General features: G+C 49.7%; 1 protein-coding gene across 4 annotated transcripts in view; it reads right to left on the bottom strand.

The window, feature by feature from the left end:
• nav2a (neuron navigator 2a) overlaps positions 1-16,448 on the bottom strand; it is a 118,267-nt gene that overhangs the window by 37,135 nt on the left and 64,684 nt on the right. For 3 of the 4 annotated variants that reach the window (XM_062561860.1, XM_037456956.2, XM_037456958.2), the window contains exons 4-11: positions 15,169-15,241; positions 14,330-14,612; positions 14,073-14,129; positions 12,537-12,670; positions 6,156-7,362; positions 4,902-4,990; positions 4,696-4,804; positions 3,411-3,830 (exon numbers count right to left, since the gene is read on the bottom strand). In XM_062561860.1, coding sequence (XP_062417844.1) covers positions 3,411-3,830; positions 4,696-4,804; positions 4,902-4,990; positions 6,156-7,362; positions 12,537-12,670; positions 14,073-14,129; positions 14,330-14,612; positions 15,169-15,241 — 2,372 coding nt within the window. The remainder of the gene's footprint in view (positions 1-3,410; positions 3,831-4,695; positions 4,805-4,901; positions 4,991-6,155; positions 7,363-12,536; positions 12,671-14,072; positions 14,130-14,329; positions 14,613-15,168; positions 15,242-16,448) is intronic. The other variant, XM_062561859.1, reaches the window with a different exon arrangement.

Here is a 16,448-nt window from a genome sequence, read left to right as displayed (position 1 = left end):
TTTTGAGTTCGTACATTTCTTTTACTCGACCCAGCTGTGGCTGGAAAGGAGCTCGCCGTGGAGTGTCTTCCGGCTTGAAACGAGAAACAATGCCTCAAAAAGAGGCCGTGTGGAGCTGAAGGGAGCTGCAGCGAATTCACCCTGGTGATTTAGAACAGATACAAAGCAGACTGCGGCCGATTTGGTTGCACCCAACAGCATGTGAACGCTGTCCAAAGTATCACATGTTGTGCTTTCTCAACAGATCCCGAAAGGCCGTGCGGCTACACGCTCAGGTCATCTGGTGGCCGCCTGCTAACATTTACCCGGGGTTCAAACTAAACTAAACAATGGGGATTCCGCATTTGTTACCATGAACCAGAGAGCTGGAACAAACATTATGGAGAGACACAGCAGCCAAAGAGGATTTTGTTCTATTTCGATGTCTCCTTTCAGACTAGAACAAAGAAAAACGTCTGAGGATTTCACCTAAAAACATTTAATGTACGGATTAGATAATAATGCCCCATTTGCTCCTTTAAAAATAATTTCGGAGGAATTTTTATAATTATCTTAATGGTACGCATCATCATTCTGATCACAGTGTTTTTGTGTCCAATGCCTGGTCTATTGTTTATAGTTTGATAAACAGTAGTACGATGGACAAAGAAGTCAACAACCAGAGTTAAATAAAACGACTTGTTGTGAAGGATATTTTCAAAATAATAGCAGACAATGAAGACAGGTGAAGAGTGGTGGGATCCGTCACGTCACCTTGAAGACACACGCCACCATCATAGGCCTTCACACTAATGAGTAACTGAACCTCCCTGTGCTGTGTGCAGATGCTGGTTAACCTGTAACGTTGTGCGCCGGGAGGAACGTGTCCAAACAAGACAGTTTAAAAAGCCAGGCGGAGTTTACACAGTCCCGTGGCAAACAGAAGCAAAACTTCTTGAGCAAATGAAACTGCAGAAAGGTTTGACTCGCTAACAATGAACGCACTGTGCCACTGACAGGAGGAAATACACAAAATGTCACACTCTGAGAAAAAAAAAAAAAAAAAGAAGACCAATCTAGAGCTTCTTTAAGTAGAAAAGTCTAAAAACCCAGACGTACCTGTCTGCCTCAAACATGGTAAAACAGTTAGTCCAAAGCCAAACAAACAAGTCCACGTGAGTGTTGATCCCCGTTGATAAAAAAATCTCCAAAGCAAAGGTGTCCTTTTTCAACTGTCTGACTATCAGGTCTGAGCCCGCGTGCGAGGTCTGCTGTTGTGTGAATAATATCAGCAGGTCAGAGTGTGTTGGGCCATTGTGATATCAGATGTGAGCACGCCGTGTCAGTGAACTCTCCACTATGTGACCATGAGGACAGCCTGAGCGTGTGTGTGTGTGTGCGTGTGTGTGTGTGTGTGTGTGTGTGTGCTGCTCTGTGTCAGCATGCAGCCTCCCTGCTCAGCTCCACATGCGTTTCCCTCCTGGCAGGAGGTCCGGTCTGGCTGTGAAGAGCCAGCGGAGGAGGGATAGAATGGAAGAAGGGGGAGGGCGGCAGTGTGGATCGGGAAACGTACCCCCGAGCTGAGGAGGCAACGGGGGGGAAGGGGAAGGAGGGGGGGGGGGCAGAGGAGGGGGGAGGGAAATCGGAGAAAACCGATGCAGACACTAAATATGTCATCAGTCATGTTGTCTGCTGTAGGATTCATTCATCATTAAATGGATGATTTACAGATTCTCTGATCTCAGTCGACTGTTTGACTGCGTATAAATAATCAATAATTCAGCCCTCAGATGTTTTTTGCGTTATATTGATTAATCATCCTGGAGCTGGAGGTCTTGACGTTGCTTTGTTTGGTCTGAATGACCAAAAAAGTGTAAATGCACAGCACTGGATATGGTTTAACTATGGAATCAGTGTGGAAAAAAGTAAATGCTTAATTAATAAAAGCCAAACAATTCCCCAAATTTGGTTCAATGTCTTGCCAACATCTCGTTGTATTCACCGTCATCTAATTTATCTTTGTCAAGGCATCTGTAAGATTGATTGGGACTATTTTTCTTAGTGGGAGGTATTTTGATGTAAACTGATTAAAACAGGGACACAGATTTTGCGTCTTCCTTGAATTTTTGCAACGTAATTACGTTAAGAAATAAATTCCACTCAAGCTCCATTGATTTGAGGTGAAAGCGTGCACTCCAGTGACCCGCTATCTCAATCCAGAGGCTAAATGGCCCGGGGATGTGGAGCGAGGTGGGGGCCGCCATCAGTCCGCGTCCATTTAAAAAAACATTTTCTTTTGCTCAACCTCTTCATCGCAGAAAATCACCGGAAAAGGAAATCATTTTCTAAATTGCCCACCCCGAGCATCAAGTTTCAGAGCAAGCGAATAGGGCCCCTGCTAACCCGGCTCACATCACTCACCTGTCCGGGTGCGGCTGCGACCTTTGTCTGCTCAGCCGCAAATTCACACATATCAAGTACTTCAAGAGCACTCAGGCTCCCTCGACTTGTCCAGCCGCCTCGGGGCTGGACAATCAGACGACACAGGATGCAATCCCATCTCATGTTATGTTATGTTCCCCCGGGCTTCCAGACTCTCAATCCACATTTGCATTTATCTGAACTTAAACAAATCCCTGCAGTGAGCGACGGCACACGAGCCCGGCCTTTCGACGCCGCGCCAAGGCGGGTTTGCACCTTTCGCAACTTTATCTGATGATAATGATGAGAGCAAAGGTTTAAATTGCACAGTGTGACAGCCAAAGTATGCAAGCGGAGGGGACCTGTTGCAACACGGACAGCGGCTCAGAAGGAGCGCAACAAAACAGGTTATTAGCATTGTTGCGTCTGCAGGCGGAGCGACGGGACACTCGTGTGATCTACCATCCGCCGCTTTGCAGGCGGGAATGGTGAGGACGGAACACTGGCACCCTCTTCTGGCAAACCTTTATTTCACCACGTACCACAACCGGCCTGAATTATCTAAATGACGAACAGAACATTTAAATAAACATGTTTTATTATACCATATGGTTGGTCACCCTGCAGATTTTGGATGAATTTGAATACAGAATCAGGTAATGGTGGGTAGAAAGCTGGAGCTGCCAGTAATGGTTATATGTGATATGGCTGATATGGGCCTATCTACACCCTCGAACTGTTACATTACTGGACGTTAAAGTACAGCCTCTCATACCTTATTGCTTTATTAAGGACTCTGCCATTCAAAAAGACCGGGGGACAACTTCAAGTTTCTTCTCAAGAAATAAAAAAAGTCCTCACGTCGAAAAAGCCCAGAACCCCTCAAACAATTTAGCAGTCAACTAATATTCGTTGGGATCTTTTCAATTGAAGGACCTTTGTTTGCTGCATCAGCAGTTTGGAAACCTGCTTGTGGGGTTAAAAAGTCTCCGTGAGGGTAATCCACTTACCCGCTGGCGACATCATCGGCGCGTGCGGCGTTCTTGCTCAGCACGTCTCCATCGCTCATGTATCCGGTGACGTCCACTGCGATGTTGTCCAGGTCAATGTCCTCCCCAGCTCTGTCCCCGAGGTCCACGCTGCCCCCCCTGCCGGCCAGCTGCCGCCGGAGATGCCCCGGGTAAAGGTAGCGCCCCGCTGGTCCGCCTGCCGCCCGGCCGCCGTAGCTGTTCCCCATGGACGGGGCGTCGCCGGCCTGCAGGCGAGGGCTGGAGTGGCCCAGTCGCCATGACGACAGGGATGGGCGGCTGGAAGTGAGGCTGAGGATGCTCCGGCCGCCTCCGCAGTTGTTGTTGTTGCTGCCGCCGCCCCCGCTGCCCCCTCCGCTGACGTCTGTGGTGACGCTGCCATCGAAGGTGGTTTCCAAGGTGCTGCGCAGAAGGGGACGGAGAGAGAATAAAGGGTGAGATCTAGTGTAACTAATTCACAAAAGGTACATGAGGAAAATGGACCTCGTAACGCGGTTCAGGAGCTAGTTTAATGACTTCAATGGATGACTTAATGGTTGTTGTTACATAGTAACAGTACATAGTAACATACATCTATTTAAAGATGTCTGGGATATAGTGCAGGTTAACAAAGATGTAGCAGCAAACTGCGTTTACTCCTCGGACCGATCAATAGAAAGTAGAGATAAAAGCTACTTTGTTACAATCTACAACTAAATTGGGCCGGCTGGGTCAGCGCAGAGACACGAGGCCGGAGCAGAGGTCAAACTTCTGTGGGGCGGAAAGTGATTAGAGCTGAACCTGAATCAAAAGACGTCATGAGAGACGCGCCGGGCGATCAAAGCGGGGGGGATCCCTTCAAAGGAAGGACGAGACGGGAGGAAGAAGAAAAGGAGGTAATACCTGTAGAGCTAGACGGACACAGTCTGCTGACCATGATTTGGCTTGTTTACCACTCAGCCGTAGCAGCCACTGTAAGGCGCCACACTTTGATGATCCCTCAACAGTAGAGCTTTTGTTTTCCGCTAAAACACATTTCTATTAAATCCTCATCGTGAAGTGTTGGCTTGACAAGGTGAGCAGAAAAACACCTAGTATACAACATAATTATATCAAATGTCTTAGTTACTGCAAATGTATGGTTCTTTTATGTGTTTTGCATTTTGATAATGACCCCCAAACACTTAAAGCAGAGTAGTTGGACTCACTGCTTAATCCCCAGAGACTGCCTGTCAAAACCAGCTGGCAGAACGAAGGCATTGGTTGTTGTCTTTTTTTTTTTTTTTACCTGTGTGTGACCTGAGTTCCTCGCAGGCTGGACATGGTCTCCTCCAGGTTTTGCCGCAGGTCCGCTATGTTTTTGACTGTACGCAAGCGCCTCGTCTCCGGGTCCTCGCCTGTTGGGGGGGCGGACAAAAAAGAAACAAGCTCAGGAAACATTGAGCGGCACAACAAGCGAAAAGTCCGGTTTCCCCCACCGAGAGACCGACGCACCTGAAAGGTCCTCGGTGGACAGCTGGCTGGTCTTGGTGAAGGAACCATCTCCGCAAGAGTTCCCGGTTTCCTCGCCGTCTGTTTGGGATCTGTGGGGGGAAAGCAGAGAGTTGGAGAGGTCAAAGCGGGTGGGGACATCATCGATTCTGCATTACTGTGCATTTAGTGCGGCGCTAATGTTCCGCAAATTGTCACGAAAGAGGGATAAACCTGATTAAGGATTAAATCTGCTGCGTTTCAAGTCTTGTGACCGGAGACCTCAAGCGAACGCCCGCTAAGCCCCACGAATGCCAGTAAAAGGTACTCTTTGATGGATAAATCAATACAGTTCGAGCCCGCGGACCTGGCTGGTGCTTTTTGGGATGATGACGTCCGAATGCCTTGGTTATATATCCGGCCTTCGGTCTGATCCCAGACTTTGAGCCCGGTGAACTGATCGCACTCTCTGAGTGGGAGCCGGTTAGAGCGCGCCTCTGACCTGGTGCTAGTTAACATTTACTGGCTCCTTCATATTTCCCTGTTGGTGTCTCTTGTTTATTTAGCTTTCTGAGGGGTGGAGGCGTTTTAATGCTGCAGGTGATGGCACCTGACAGATACACAGGTTTCCGAGCACTGATGATGGTGGACCTCTGGGAGAGGTGGGTCCAGGTCAGGATGTACAAGGGGGCAGAAGGGGCAGAGAGAGGACTCGTGGAGAACGAGAGGGACCTCCTTCCTTATCACGCTGGGGGCCCCCGGGGCAGAGGTCAGGGGCCCACAGCGTCCGCACGGATTCCCACACACACACGGACACACACACACAGAGGTGACGATCCTGGTTAACGGTTCACAGATGGCTGGATTCACAGGGATATACACCAACTTGGTTGTTATCTAAAAGCCAAATTTGGAAGTCACTCAATTCAACCTTACCGATTGTGCGCCGTGTGTAGGACCTTTAGTTTAGGAGTAGGAGGAGGAGGAGGAGGAGGATGTGCAATCGTTTACTCACTTTGTTTTTTCATTGTCTCATGCAGCCTTTGAGTTATTTTTAGTAGAAGCCATAGCAACCAACCTACATTCCTTCTTAAATAGGGAACTTCACCGATTTAGCATTGCACTCCCTTAAACACACATTGAATACAAATCAAAACATGCGGCAGAACCATGACCTGGTGCCCGTGTTACCCACAATGTTCAGTCAGACACCAGCGTGGGTCATGCAAGGACATGTTTCATGTTGCCTAGAGGCGTCGGCGCTTAGAGGCTCCCCACCTGTACATGAAAGGTGCGACGGTGGCCGTGTTGGGGTGGCTGTGGTGCTGTTGGGTCTGAGGTAGCTGCACGCTGATGGTGTTGCTGGCTGTGCTCTGCGTGGTGCCTCCTCCCGCCGCGCTGGTCTTTCCCTCTGTGGACGCCAGGCTGGAGGTGGAGCTGGAGTGTCTGCTGTCCCGGTCCCGGTCTCTGTCCAGCGGGCCGCGGTGCATGGCTAGTCGCATGCTGCGGGGGCGCTCCCCTGCCTCCTTCGCTGAGGAGGCCTTCCCGCCGACTCCCTGGACTTTGCCTCCTGGCTTTGGTATTCCGCTGTGTGCAGGGGTGGAACTCTCCTTCTTGGCCGCCTTGCCGCCCTTGGGGATGAAGCTGGTGATTTTAGAGGTCCTTTTGTTTGCGCCGTCCGCGTCTACGGCAACGGGTGCTACTTCCTCCTTGAGCTCGTCCCCCCTGAGCTCCGTCCGGTCGGGGGCCGAGATGCGTTTCCCCGCCTCCTTCCCTTTCTCCTTCCCCTTGTCCTTGTCCTTCTCCGTGCTCTTGATAGAGCCCTTCTTGGCGGTCAGAGCTCTGCTGAAAGTGCGCTGGGCGATGCCCCTGAGGGCGATCTTGGGGCTGCTGGCGGTGGTGGAGACAGTCGTTCCTGCCGGGGGAGCCGCCGAGTGGGACGTCCCGTTGCTGGTGCCGTTCGGCCCCGGCCGGGCGTTGCCGTCCTCCTCCTCCAGGGGCTCGGTGTTGGAGCCGGCCTCGGCCCTCTCCACCTGCGCCGCCGCGAGCTGCCTGGCTAAGGCGGCGCCGTCGGTCTGGGCCCCCGCTCCGTTGGAGGCTGTGGAAGATTTGGAGCCTCCTTTACTGTTGAAGAGCTTGAGCTTCTCCAGCATTGACCTCTGAGCGACAACCTTTGGGGGAGCCTCAGCCTTGCTGGAGGCGTCCTTCTCCTGCTTGACGGACATCATGGCCGAGGCGGGGCAGCTGGTGGAGGAGGGAGGAGGGGAGGTGTGCTTCGAGCTCACTGACTTGCTCCTCCAGGGCTTGCCGCTGCCGTTGGGCTGGGGAATGGCCGTGGAGGAGGAGGACGAGGACGACGAAGACGGCGGAGGGATCTGAGCGGAGGTAGCGGCGGGGATGCTGGTGGAGGAGCCGACGGTCACTGCAGACGAAGGAGGGTGCTCAGTCATCACCGAAGGCTGTGACGTCTTGGCCTCGGAGGAATCTGCGCCAGAAAAGACAGAAAGGAGTGAGAGGTGAGATGGGGAGGTACGGTCGGAGGAGGAAACGTGGAGCAGACGAAGGACCTCGGAGGAGAGAAGAGAACAAAGATGATGAGTCTCGACGGACCCCACACAAAGAGGCCTTATAAGGCCCTGGAGGTGGCCTTTGTTGATGCAGCCAAACCTGCCATTACTTTCCATCGGGCTATCCACCAAAACTGTTAAAAACCCTTCAGCACTAACAACGAGAGGAGCCCATTGCAAACTGTTTATAAAAACAACGAGCAGCAGGCACAAGTGCTTTAAACTCCTGCCAAGCAGGCCGAGTACAGAAACAGCGCTGCTGCACTTATAAGGCTTGGACTTATGTGGACTGCTTTTGGTCAGCTTCCCTCTGCTTCACAAAGAAACGTTGTCCGGCTACATCTGGTTACATGCACTCAGTGCCTCCGTAATTAGATTCATAAACGGTGTAAAAGATTACAGCTCATAACGCCGACCTGAAAACAATAAATAGAAGGCTCTTTATCCAATGCAACAAAAAAAAAAAATCTGATCGTCCACCACTGTTTCAATATGCGCAACCCAAAAATCGCGACAAGTGACTCGGCAGCATCTCAACTTAGACTTACCGAGGGCCGCAGGAGTGAGAGAAGAGAGGAAGTTCCTGTCGTAACTAAGAAACCTACAGTATCCTGAGCCGCTGAGGTTCAAGTGATCGCAGGGGGGGGTTCAGAGTAGAAACATTTAAATATTCAAACACCAACGGAGAGAGAGATAGAGAGAGAGAGAGAGAGAGAGAGAGAGAGAGAGAGAGAGAGAGGCAGCACTGGGAGGAATTAATCATAACACTTCCACTAGAACCCCCCAAACAACCCACACACACTGAGACTGGTATTTATTATAAGTCACTCCTGTGTTTTGGCTTCTCATACAAGTGTAGAGTCCCTTTGGGAATTTGGGTTCTTAACACATTGCGAAAAAACAAAACTTTCCATATTCAAATGTGATTCATGGGGTCTAATAGTCCCCATTTACACATTACTGGTATTTGAGTATTAAACACTCCACCCGCTTGTTTACCGCTTTCTCATGTGGCTCTTACACCACCTTCCACGTACCCGGTTGGAACCAAGCACTTGCTCTCCGGCTCTCCCCTTCTCCCCCCTGTTTAGCATTTAGCGAGAGAATTCTAAAACGACGCAGCCATCAGGAAGTGATTACAGCCCAATTAGCTGTGCTAGCAGTTAGCAATCGGAAAAGTGGGTCAGGTTGCTAATAGCTGGCGTCCCACTGGAGGCGGCTTTGAATGAGCGGGGGGACCTGTTGTGATTCCGAAGCAGGCGGCAGAGAGAAAAAGGGGGGGGGGCTGCAGGTTGGGGATTGGGTGAAGCTTTCATGTGGGCCAGCAGGAAAATGCGGTGCTGTCTGTGAACGGGGTCAGCGTGTTTGTGGCGGGGGGTCAGAAAGGAACAGAAGAAGAAAGGCAGGACATGGAGAGGCCCTGGACACTTATGGGGACAGCTGGGCCGTTGCCATGACTGCACCCGTTGACCGGGACTGGTGGGGGCTCCGGTTGGGTTGCTGCGGGGTGAGGGCCAGTGGTCATTCTTTCAACGCGTTGGGTCAGAAGTGACGCAAGACCGATGGGACTCGGGACACCGTTGCATTATGAACACGACCAAGGTTTCCACACATGGGCCCCTCTCAAATAAACAGAAAGGCCAAACTCAGATAAAGCAGCAAACATTGGTGATCTTTAAAAATTAGGCCAAGGAAGCTTTAAGCCTTATGAATAAAAAAACACAAATGTAAAAAAAAGGTTCTGATCACAGATTTTTTTCCAATGGTTTTGATGAACAGGCTTTTAAACGTCAGCACCATATGCACTTAGTCATTGACCCAATGACCCGTCTTGTGCAGCCTTGGGCCAAAATCCTGGAATTAATCTGCAAATTGCCCCTCCTTTCCCGGTGCCGGTCGAGCTGCCTGCTTGAGGAAACATGTTGGAAGAATTTCAGTGTTTACTGCTCAACTGGTTAATTATAGCGGTCATTACAGAATAAAACCGAGAGCAGAAAATGACAGCCGTTGAGTGCCCGAAGGGGAACGGGTCACAGACCTGCACTGTGCACTCTCTGTGGGCCATTAAAACCCGTCTCACCCTCCGCGATCGGTCCCTGGCGCTGCCTGCTCCTTCCTAGAGCGCCCCCCCCCGATAACATCGAAGCATTTTGGGAAATGATCCGAAAGTGGAGCCGAAACTCGTTTCACGGATCGTCACACTCGTGTGCGAGCGCTCCTTTGTGTTAATGCCCGTCTACAGCTGAGGAAGAATCCACATGTGTGTGCGTGCGTGCGTGTGTGTGTGTCTGTGTGTGTGTGTGTGTGTGTGTGTGTTTGTGTGTGTGTGTGTGTTTGTTCACATCTCTGTGCATGCATGTCAAGTTTAGGAGAGAGGGGGATGTTTGTTCTGCTCAGCAACTCTTAACGCTGACCAGTGACCAGTGACCAGTGACCCGGCGCACATTCAGTGCAGTGTGACCGCTTGCACATCGCAAGGCGAGCAGTTAACCCTGCGAGATGTAGCGCCGGATGACACCGTTTAGAGAGCCACAAGCGCTCCAAACCCGTCTCAGGGTCACAAGACACTGGGCCCAACCTTGTCAGTCAGTAAGTGACCAAATTTGCTGAGCTGAAAATGTCCTTCTTATGTACAAGAGAGGGTTTTGGGTGCAGGGATGATCTCCCGCTCTGATACCTTTATACTATTTTTGCTAAATCTATGCAAACTCTATCAACCTTGCAAACTGTTTGAGAATGCAGGTGAATGCTTACTCATCAGGCCTTCTCTCTCTCCCCCCCCCCCCTCTCTCTCTCTCTCACTCTCACCCTCACTCTCCTCAGTCATTGTGCTCCAAAAAGTGAGAGGGACAGCCGTCTTTTGTGCGGAGGCTGACACTTTTTAAAGTTCCTCCACATGAATACACTCAAACAGGGACGCTACGGCTCACCAGAAGGCCATTCATTCGGGCAAAGGCCTCGCCATGAAGAAACACAAACACACACACACACACACACACACTGAAACACATAGACAACAGACAGTGTGCACACAAATGAACACCCTGCCACAGGTGCAGCCCCCGGCTCTCTCTGCTCCGTGTCACCTTGTGTTAGCAGGCGAGAAGATTCAGGTCCGTTTCCTCACTGTGCAATGACTCCTTTCTGGTCTCGGGGTCATTGACACAAAGCCCTAACCCTCACAATAGAATCCGCAGGGCCGTCTATGACCATCCCATCATGCAGGGACAACGTCTCACAACACGCATGGATGGTTGTGTAATGGGTGCACAACATAGACCTTTAAGGCAAAAAGTGAACTGGAAAATCAGTCGGACACCGATAGATTTTTAATGGCACCTTGGTAGCAAAAAGGAATTCTATCTCAGGGTCAGTTTCAACCCGTTGGAGCAAGAAGTTAACCACTAGTTGCCCAATATCGTTTCAACTTCATTATTTTCATCAAATCAAATAAAAAAAACTGCTTTCTATAGCATCAAATATGTATATACTGTAGCATCTATAACAACAAAACTGCTTCCATCCTTTTCAAAGTTTACATGCAAAGCTCAAAGACCACATCTGAAACTATAAGGTGTCGTGCTAGCTTTAAGGCAGTCTATAAGTGTGAGCTGACAAACCTCATAGGTGCTGCAGACATCCAGGAGGAAGAGAGAAAGATGGAAAAGATAGGGGGGAGATGGACAGGAAAGGAGAGGAGACTCCCAAACCACGGCCAGCGATTCAGAGAGTGCAGGAGGGGGAGGACGGGGAGGAGGCAGAGGAGGGAGAGGAGGAAGAGGAGGAGGAGGAGGAGGAGGGCGTCACGGCAGCGGGGCGGGACTTTGCAGCATTTAAATAACAAGGCACGACGGAGGGGGCGTCCATAAGTGATTGTACTCCCTGCTGCCAATCAACAGGTATTATGTTCTAAACACACACATACACAGCTGCACACATGCCAGGACGGTACATTCTTTTTCTTAATGAAGTATTTTTTCCGGATAGCTGACAAATGGTCATGCTCTAGCCTGGTGATGATAAATGTGCTTTGATTGAATAGCCAGACCGGCTGCTGATAAGTTTGACAAACACAGTCAGCGCTGTTAGCGCTGTTAGCGTTGTTAGCGCTGTTAGCGCTGCTGGCTCAGCCACCACCGTGTTTCAGAGCCATGCAGATGCAATAGAGGGCGCCTTATAGGAGCCCGTCAACTATATGGAAAATACATAATACTCATTTGATTTTCAAGCCAGCGAATTATACGATTGATATCACACATTGTAGCATCAATCGGAATCTACAACCAGTAGGTTTTCACTAATCACAAAGCAGCCCGACACCACTCAATGAGGTCTGGTTTCCTTTTTCCTAAAGTTCTGTGGCTAGCACACACACAGCTTCTCAAATGTCGTACTAATCCTTTAACACGACCACTGATTAAAGACCCACAGATATTATGCCAAAACACACAGAAACACAACACCGTCCCCTCGAAACTCCCCCAACGGAGGCACACATCAGAATAAGTGCTCGTCAGTTCACATTGTTCCCAGTTATTAGGTCATTTGTCTTTAAACACACAGACACACACGCAAGCTCTCTCTCGGTGTGTGTGTGTGTCTCTCGCTCTGCAGGCGGTCAGAATTCTCTCTCTAATGCGGGGTAATGAGTTTAGACTGAGAACACTAACAGAGTCTATATAAAGCCTTCTGAGTTAAAGTTTGTATCCTGCAGAACTCAAACACCGGGCATCTCAAGACACGATCACCTCACCTTAAACCTGTGACAGTGTCCTTAAAAGAGTCAAAAAGGTGGTCACAGGTGCAAGGACAGACATTCTTCATTACTAACAGTCACTGAGCTGCAACAACTGGATGCTTGTTGTAGCAAAGGAGAACCAAATATCCTGCCTGCTTCTGTGACGTCCACAAACAGGTTGGGTAACTTGAGTTGACCCGACACATTAAAAGAGTTTACTCAGTTGGACCTTCTTTCGTCCCAAATGCCACAGAGCAAACTAAACAATAGCACCCGGAGGAGTAGATTCACACTAGACCTTAAGCACTGACATTTCTGAGAGCTGCAGGATCGCTGTCTCCTTCCCCCTCTTACCTTTGTTCAGGTGTGCGTTGGCTTTGGTCTTGTCACTGAAGCCCTGGCTGCGTCTGTTCCCGGCAGCGCTGACCGAGCCTCTTGGAGGGATGTCCCCGCCGGCAGTGGACACCCTCGCCGAGGGGCCGGGAAGTCTGAGCAAAGGGAGAGAGAGAGAGAAGCGATGAAGGGAGAATGTCTTCACCTTCTGCTGGGACAAACCCAGCCTGCAGGAGCTGATTAGAACTTGAGAGTTTTGAACCTTGGTGACAGGCCTAAGGGGAGATTTATGACACCTTGATTCCATATTGTGCCCCCCCCGATCTGTTGCCTTGGGGCGAGGTCTATCAGCCGGGCTGTAATGTGACCACGCCGTTCCACCAGCTCGGCTCATGAAATGCTAATTCACAGGCCGGCGATATCACCATCATCATCATCACCATCATCACCCTGGGACTGTGAGACAGATGCTGATAAGCAGATCACAACTCTCTCAGCTTTTGTTTACACTATTAAAACTGTCATTTCCGGCATGCCATCCCCTTTGACTGGCAGTTAATTATCTGGTCATCAGCGAGGTAATGGATTTTACCACATTATTTAGTTTAGCAGCAGCGTTTGGCTTTCAATTACAGCTGGGCTGCCTTCCCCTTTGGATATGGCCCGGTATAGAATACATTATTTATGTTTAGAGTTAATATATAGTAATCATATATTATAAATTGGTAACATGGGTTGCCTGATCATTTATATTGTCAAATACAGGCAAAGGGGAAAAAAGTTGGGGCTCAGGAACATAAACTCTGAGGCATTTATTCACGTGAGATACAAGAGCTCCCTCTCCCACTTGCAAAACGGGGTCTTTACAGAAAGGAAAAGTGTTCTTGTGGGTATGCGAGCACCAGGAAGAGCTCTTGTAGATAGACACGCTGACCAGAAGGCGGCGCCATTGCATTGCTTTGGCGAGGAGCCGGTGTCGGGGGCAGGTGCAGTGAAAACGAAACCTGGGGATGGGCAGCATGCAAAAAAGCCTCGTCCCAAATCCAAATTCAAGGTAAATCATCACACAACATGACGCCGCATGCCAGAAAAGAGGCAAAAAGTGAGTCCAGACAGGAGTTACGATTTTGAAGGACATCTTATAGAAACACATACCAGCCACGGATTCTTTCTGCGTTAATTATTAATGTCACATCACATGGGGGATGTGCTTGTCAAGCAAACACACACACACACACACACACACCGACTTGAGGGTTATCTAAAGGTCTTTCACAGCCCATTTAGCAGGCTTGGCCTAGAGCTTTAGCTCCAATCTGCCCAACCCTACCACTCATGCATATTAGATACTGCTTGTGGTGGAGATTGCCCTTAATCACAGACAAAGAAACAACGTGAAACTCATTGCACTACGAAGGAGACATTATCCTAGATTAGGGGCAATTTCTACCTTCCCTATTTCCAGGAAAAGGGGACAGGGCGGGGGGGGGGGGAGAGTGTGGAGGAGGTGGTAAGAGAGGGAGGAGCATGGAAACAGAAAGGCCCGAAGAAGCTGACCTAGAGGTCTTTTTCTGGCCGAGGGAAAACTTGAGCAGTTTACTCTGAGAGCCATCCCTGGAGGAAAAGAGAAGAGAGATATGGAAGAGGACACCGAGGTCAGGTTTACAGTAATAAATGACAAAGAGGTGTGAACAGGAGGACAGAGATGACAGCATGATGGATAACAACGGCAGAAGCGGCAAAGAAAGTGACGAATGGGACGAAACCCATTCGCCCCGGCGCTCAAAGGCTATGTCCGTCACGTTTGCACTCACCTGGACTGCATCTCGGCCTGCGCTGCTTTCGGGGCCGCGAGGGCGGGAGGCCCATGCGTAGAGTGGCCGAGCAGGGCCGGGGCGCTGCTCTGCTGGCTCAGGGGGGGGTGCGAGCCCTGCGTCCGGGCGCTGGGCGGGAGGGACGGCTGGGACTTCTGGCGCTGGCCGTGAGGCTGCTGCTGATGATGCTGATGCTGCTGATGCTGCTGCTGCTGCTGCTGCTTGTAGCGGGACAAGCTGAAGAAGAGGCCGAGGATGGCTTTCAGATTACCATTCCGGATCTCTGCAGGGTCAGAAATAGGTCACTTCAGCCGTGCAAAATGACTGTAGTACCATTCTTTGCAGGGAAAAGGAAGATAACAGGCTTCTCCTGGTTGTTGTGTTCTTCGTTTATTTTGATAACAACAAATGTATTCATCGCTTAATTCTATCTAATGTAAGAAGCAGAACACTAATGCAAATTAGCTGTATACTCCGGAAACTTATGACCAAATAACCAACTTTCCATATACTTCCATGCTGTTCCATAGTTCCTGTTTAATTCCAGCTTTTTCTACTATAGTTAGATGTAACCTGAATCTGCTCAATGGCGACTGTGGTCTAACCATTACTACTATTGTTCCTGAATGATAGGATGCAAACGTATTAGCCAACATCTATCTTCTTGTGAAGCACGCTGCATTTAAAAAAACGGCATCACTGTGGTATTTTTGGCTTTAATGCACCGCCTGGAATAAATGCAGAGCAAAAGAGCTTTCCAATAAAAATGTTTCTTTTTGTATTATGTTTTTTTCGGGGTCCCGTTCCAGTGAAAGCAGGAGTGCGGCAGTCCACCGTACCCTCTGAAGACAGTCCCTGGATGTTGACTCCTTTGGCTGCCAGGAAACTGAGGCAGGCGTCGATGTTCTCAATCTGTGACAGGGAGACAGACACGGCTGTAAGACAATGCCCCAGTGCATTTCCATTAGGGTTTGCATATTTGTGTAATGTGAGGAGGCATGCCGGTCTGTCTTTTGCACGCGTCTCCTAATAGATAGACATCACCACGAAACCCTTTTTAGTTAAATATTAATCGTAATCAATAGTATTGCGCCCCCCACCCCCCCTCTTCCCTCAGTGTACTATTTTCAGACTCACAGCCATAAAAACATGAAAGGTGATAGGAATGTTTCATTCGCCGTGCAGAGATAACAACGTGCTGTCGGCCGCGTGGTGACATCGTCAAAACACGATTCAAAACCAAGCACACTGTCAGCAGAGCATCGATACGGATACAGTCGCCGTGACAGCAGCCATGGCAACCGCAGCAGACTGCTGAGCTGTCACCGGGGGGGGGGGGACAGGGGGGGGCGCGGGAGGATTTCGGCGGGCTTTGTTTTGGAGCCCATTATGCGGCGAACGTCGGCCCCGGCGTAATCACAAAGTAAACCAAATAAAACAACGCGTCGAGCGGAGTCACTGGGGATTAATGATCAATGTGATCAAAGTTGACCAACTGCAAACACGCGAAGGTGCAGCGCGGAAGAAATCTCTCCGGCGCGACGATTCCCTGGTGGTAAAGTGGCACTCGGGGAAAGGCAATTTACTGAGGGATTGACTGGAAAGGGCACTTAAAAGCATTTTACAGTATGCACAAAGGTTAAAGAGGTGATAAATCTTTCTTTGCACGACATTTATTGTCAGTGGGAGCAGGTTTATATCAAATTTGACACAATGCGCGGACAACAAACAAACCCGCTTTGAAAGCTTGACCGTTTAAATATAATCTCACAAAGCGAGTGACTGGTTTCTAAAGGAAAATCATTTGACATGTTTTGTCTGTAAATGAGGCCTCGTGTGTGCTGTGACTATACTGTGATTACACTTAGCACGCGGAGGCTAAATATAGCTTGACCTACAGCTCTCCCTGTGACTCTCCTGTTGGGAAGCGTCTGACTGTGAGGTGAGAAGTAAAAAAACTCATCTGCCTCCATTGCAACACCTGAACATTTCGGTTCATTAAAACGTAGAAGTTCGTCCTTCATTGTCACGGCTGTCAAGACTGTTTTGAAAACAGTTGGCTGACCTCGCTGTCATGTCCGTGACCCCCCGACCCCACAAACAGCTGTTAAAGGGGGCC

This window comes from Pungitius pungitius, chromosome 4 (assembly GCF_949316345.1).
Source record: "Pungitius pungitius chromosome 4, fPunPun2.1, whole genome shotgun sequence".
Classification (NCBI taxonomy): domain Eukaryota; kingdom Metazoa; phylum Chordata; class Actinopteri; order Perciformes; family Gasterosteidae; genus Pungitius; species Pungitius pungitius.
This window is presented reverse-complemented; position numbering and strand designations above follow the sequence as displayed.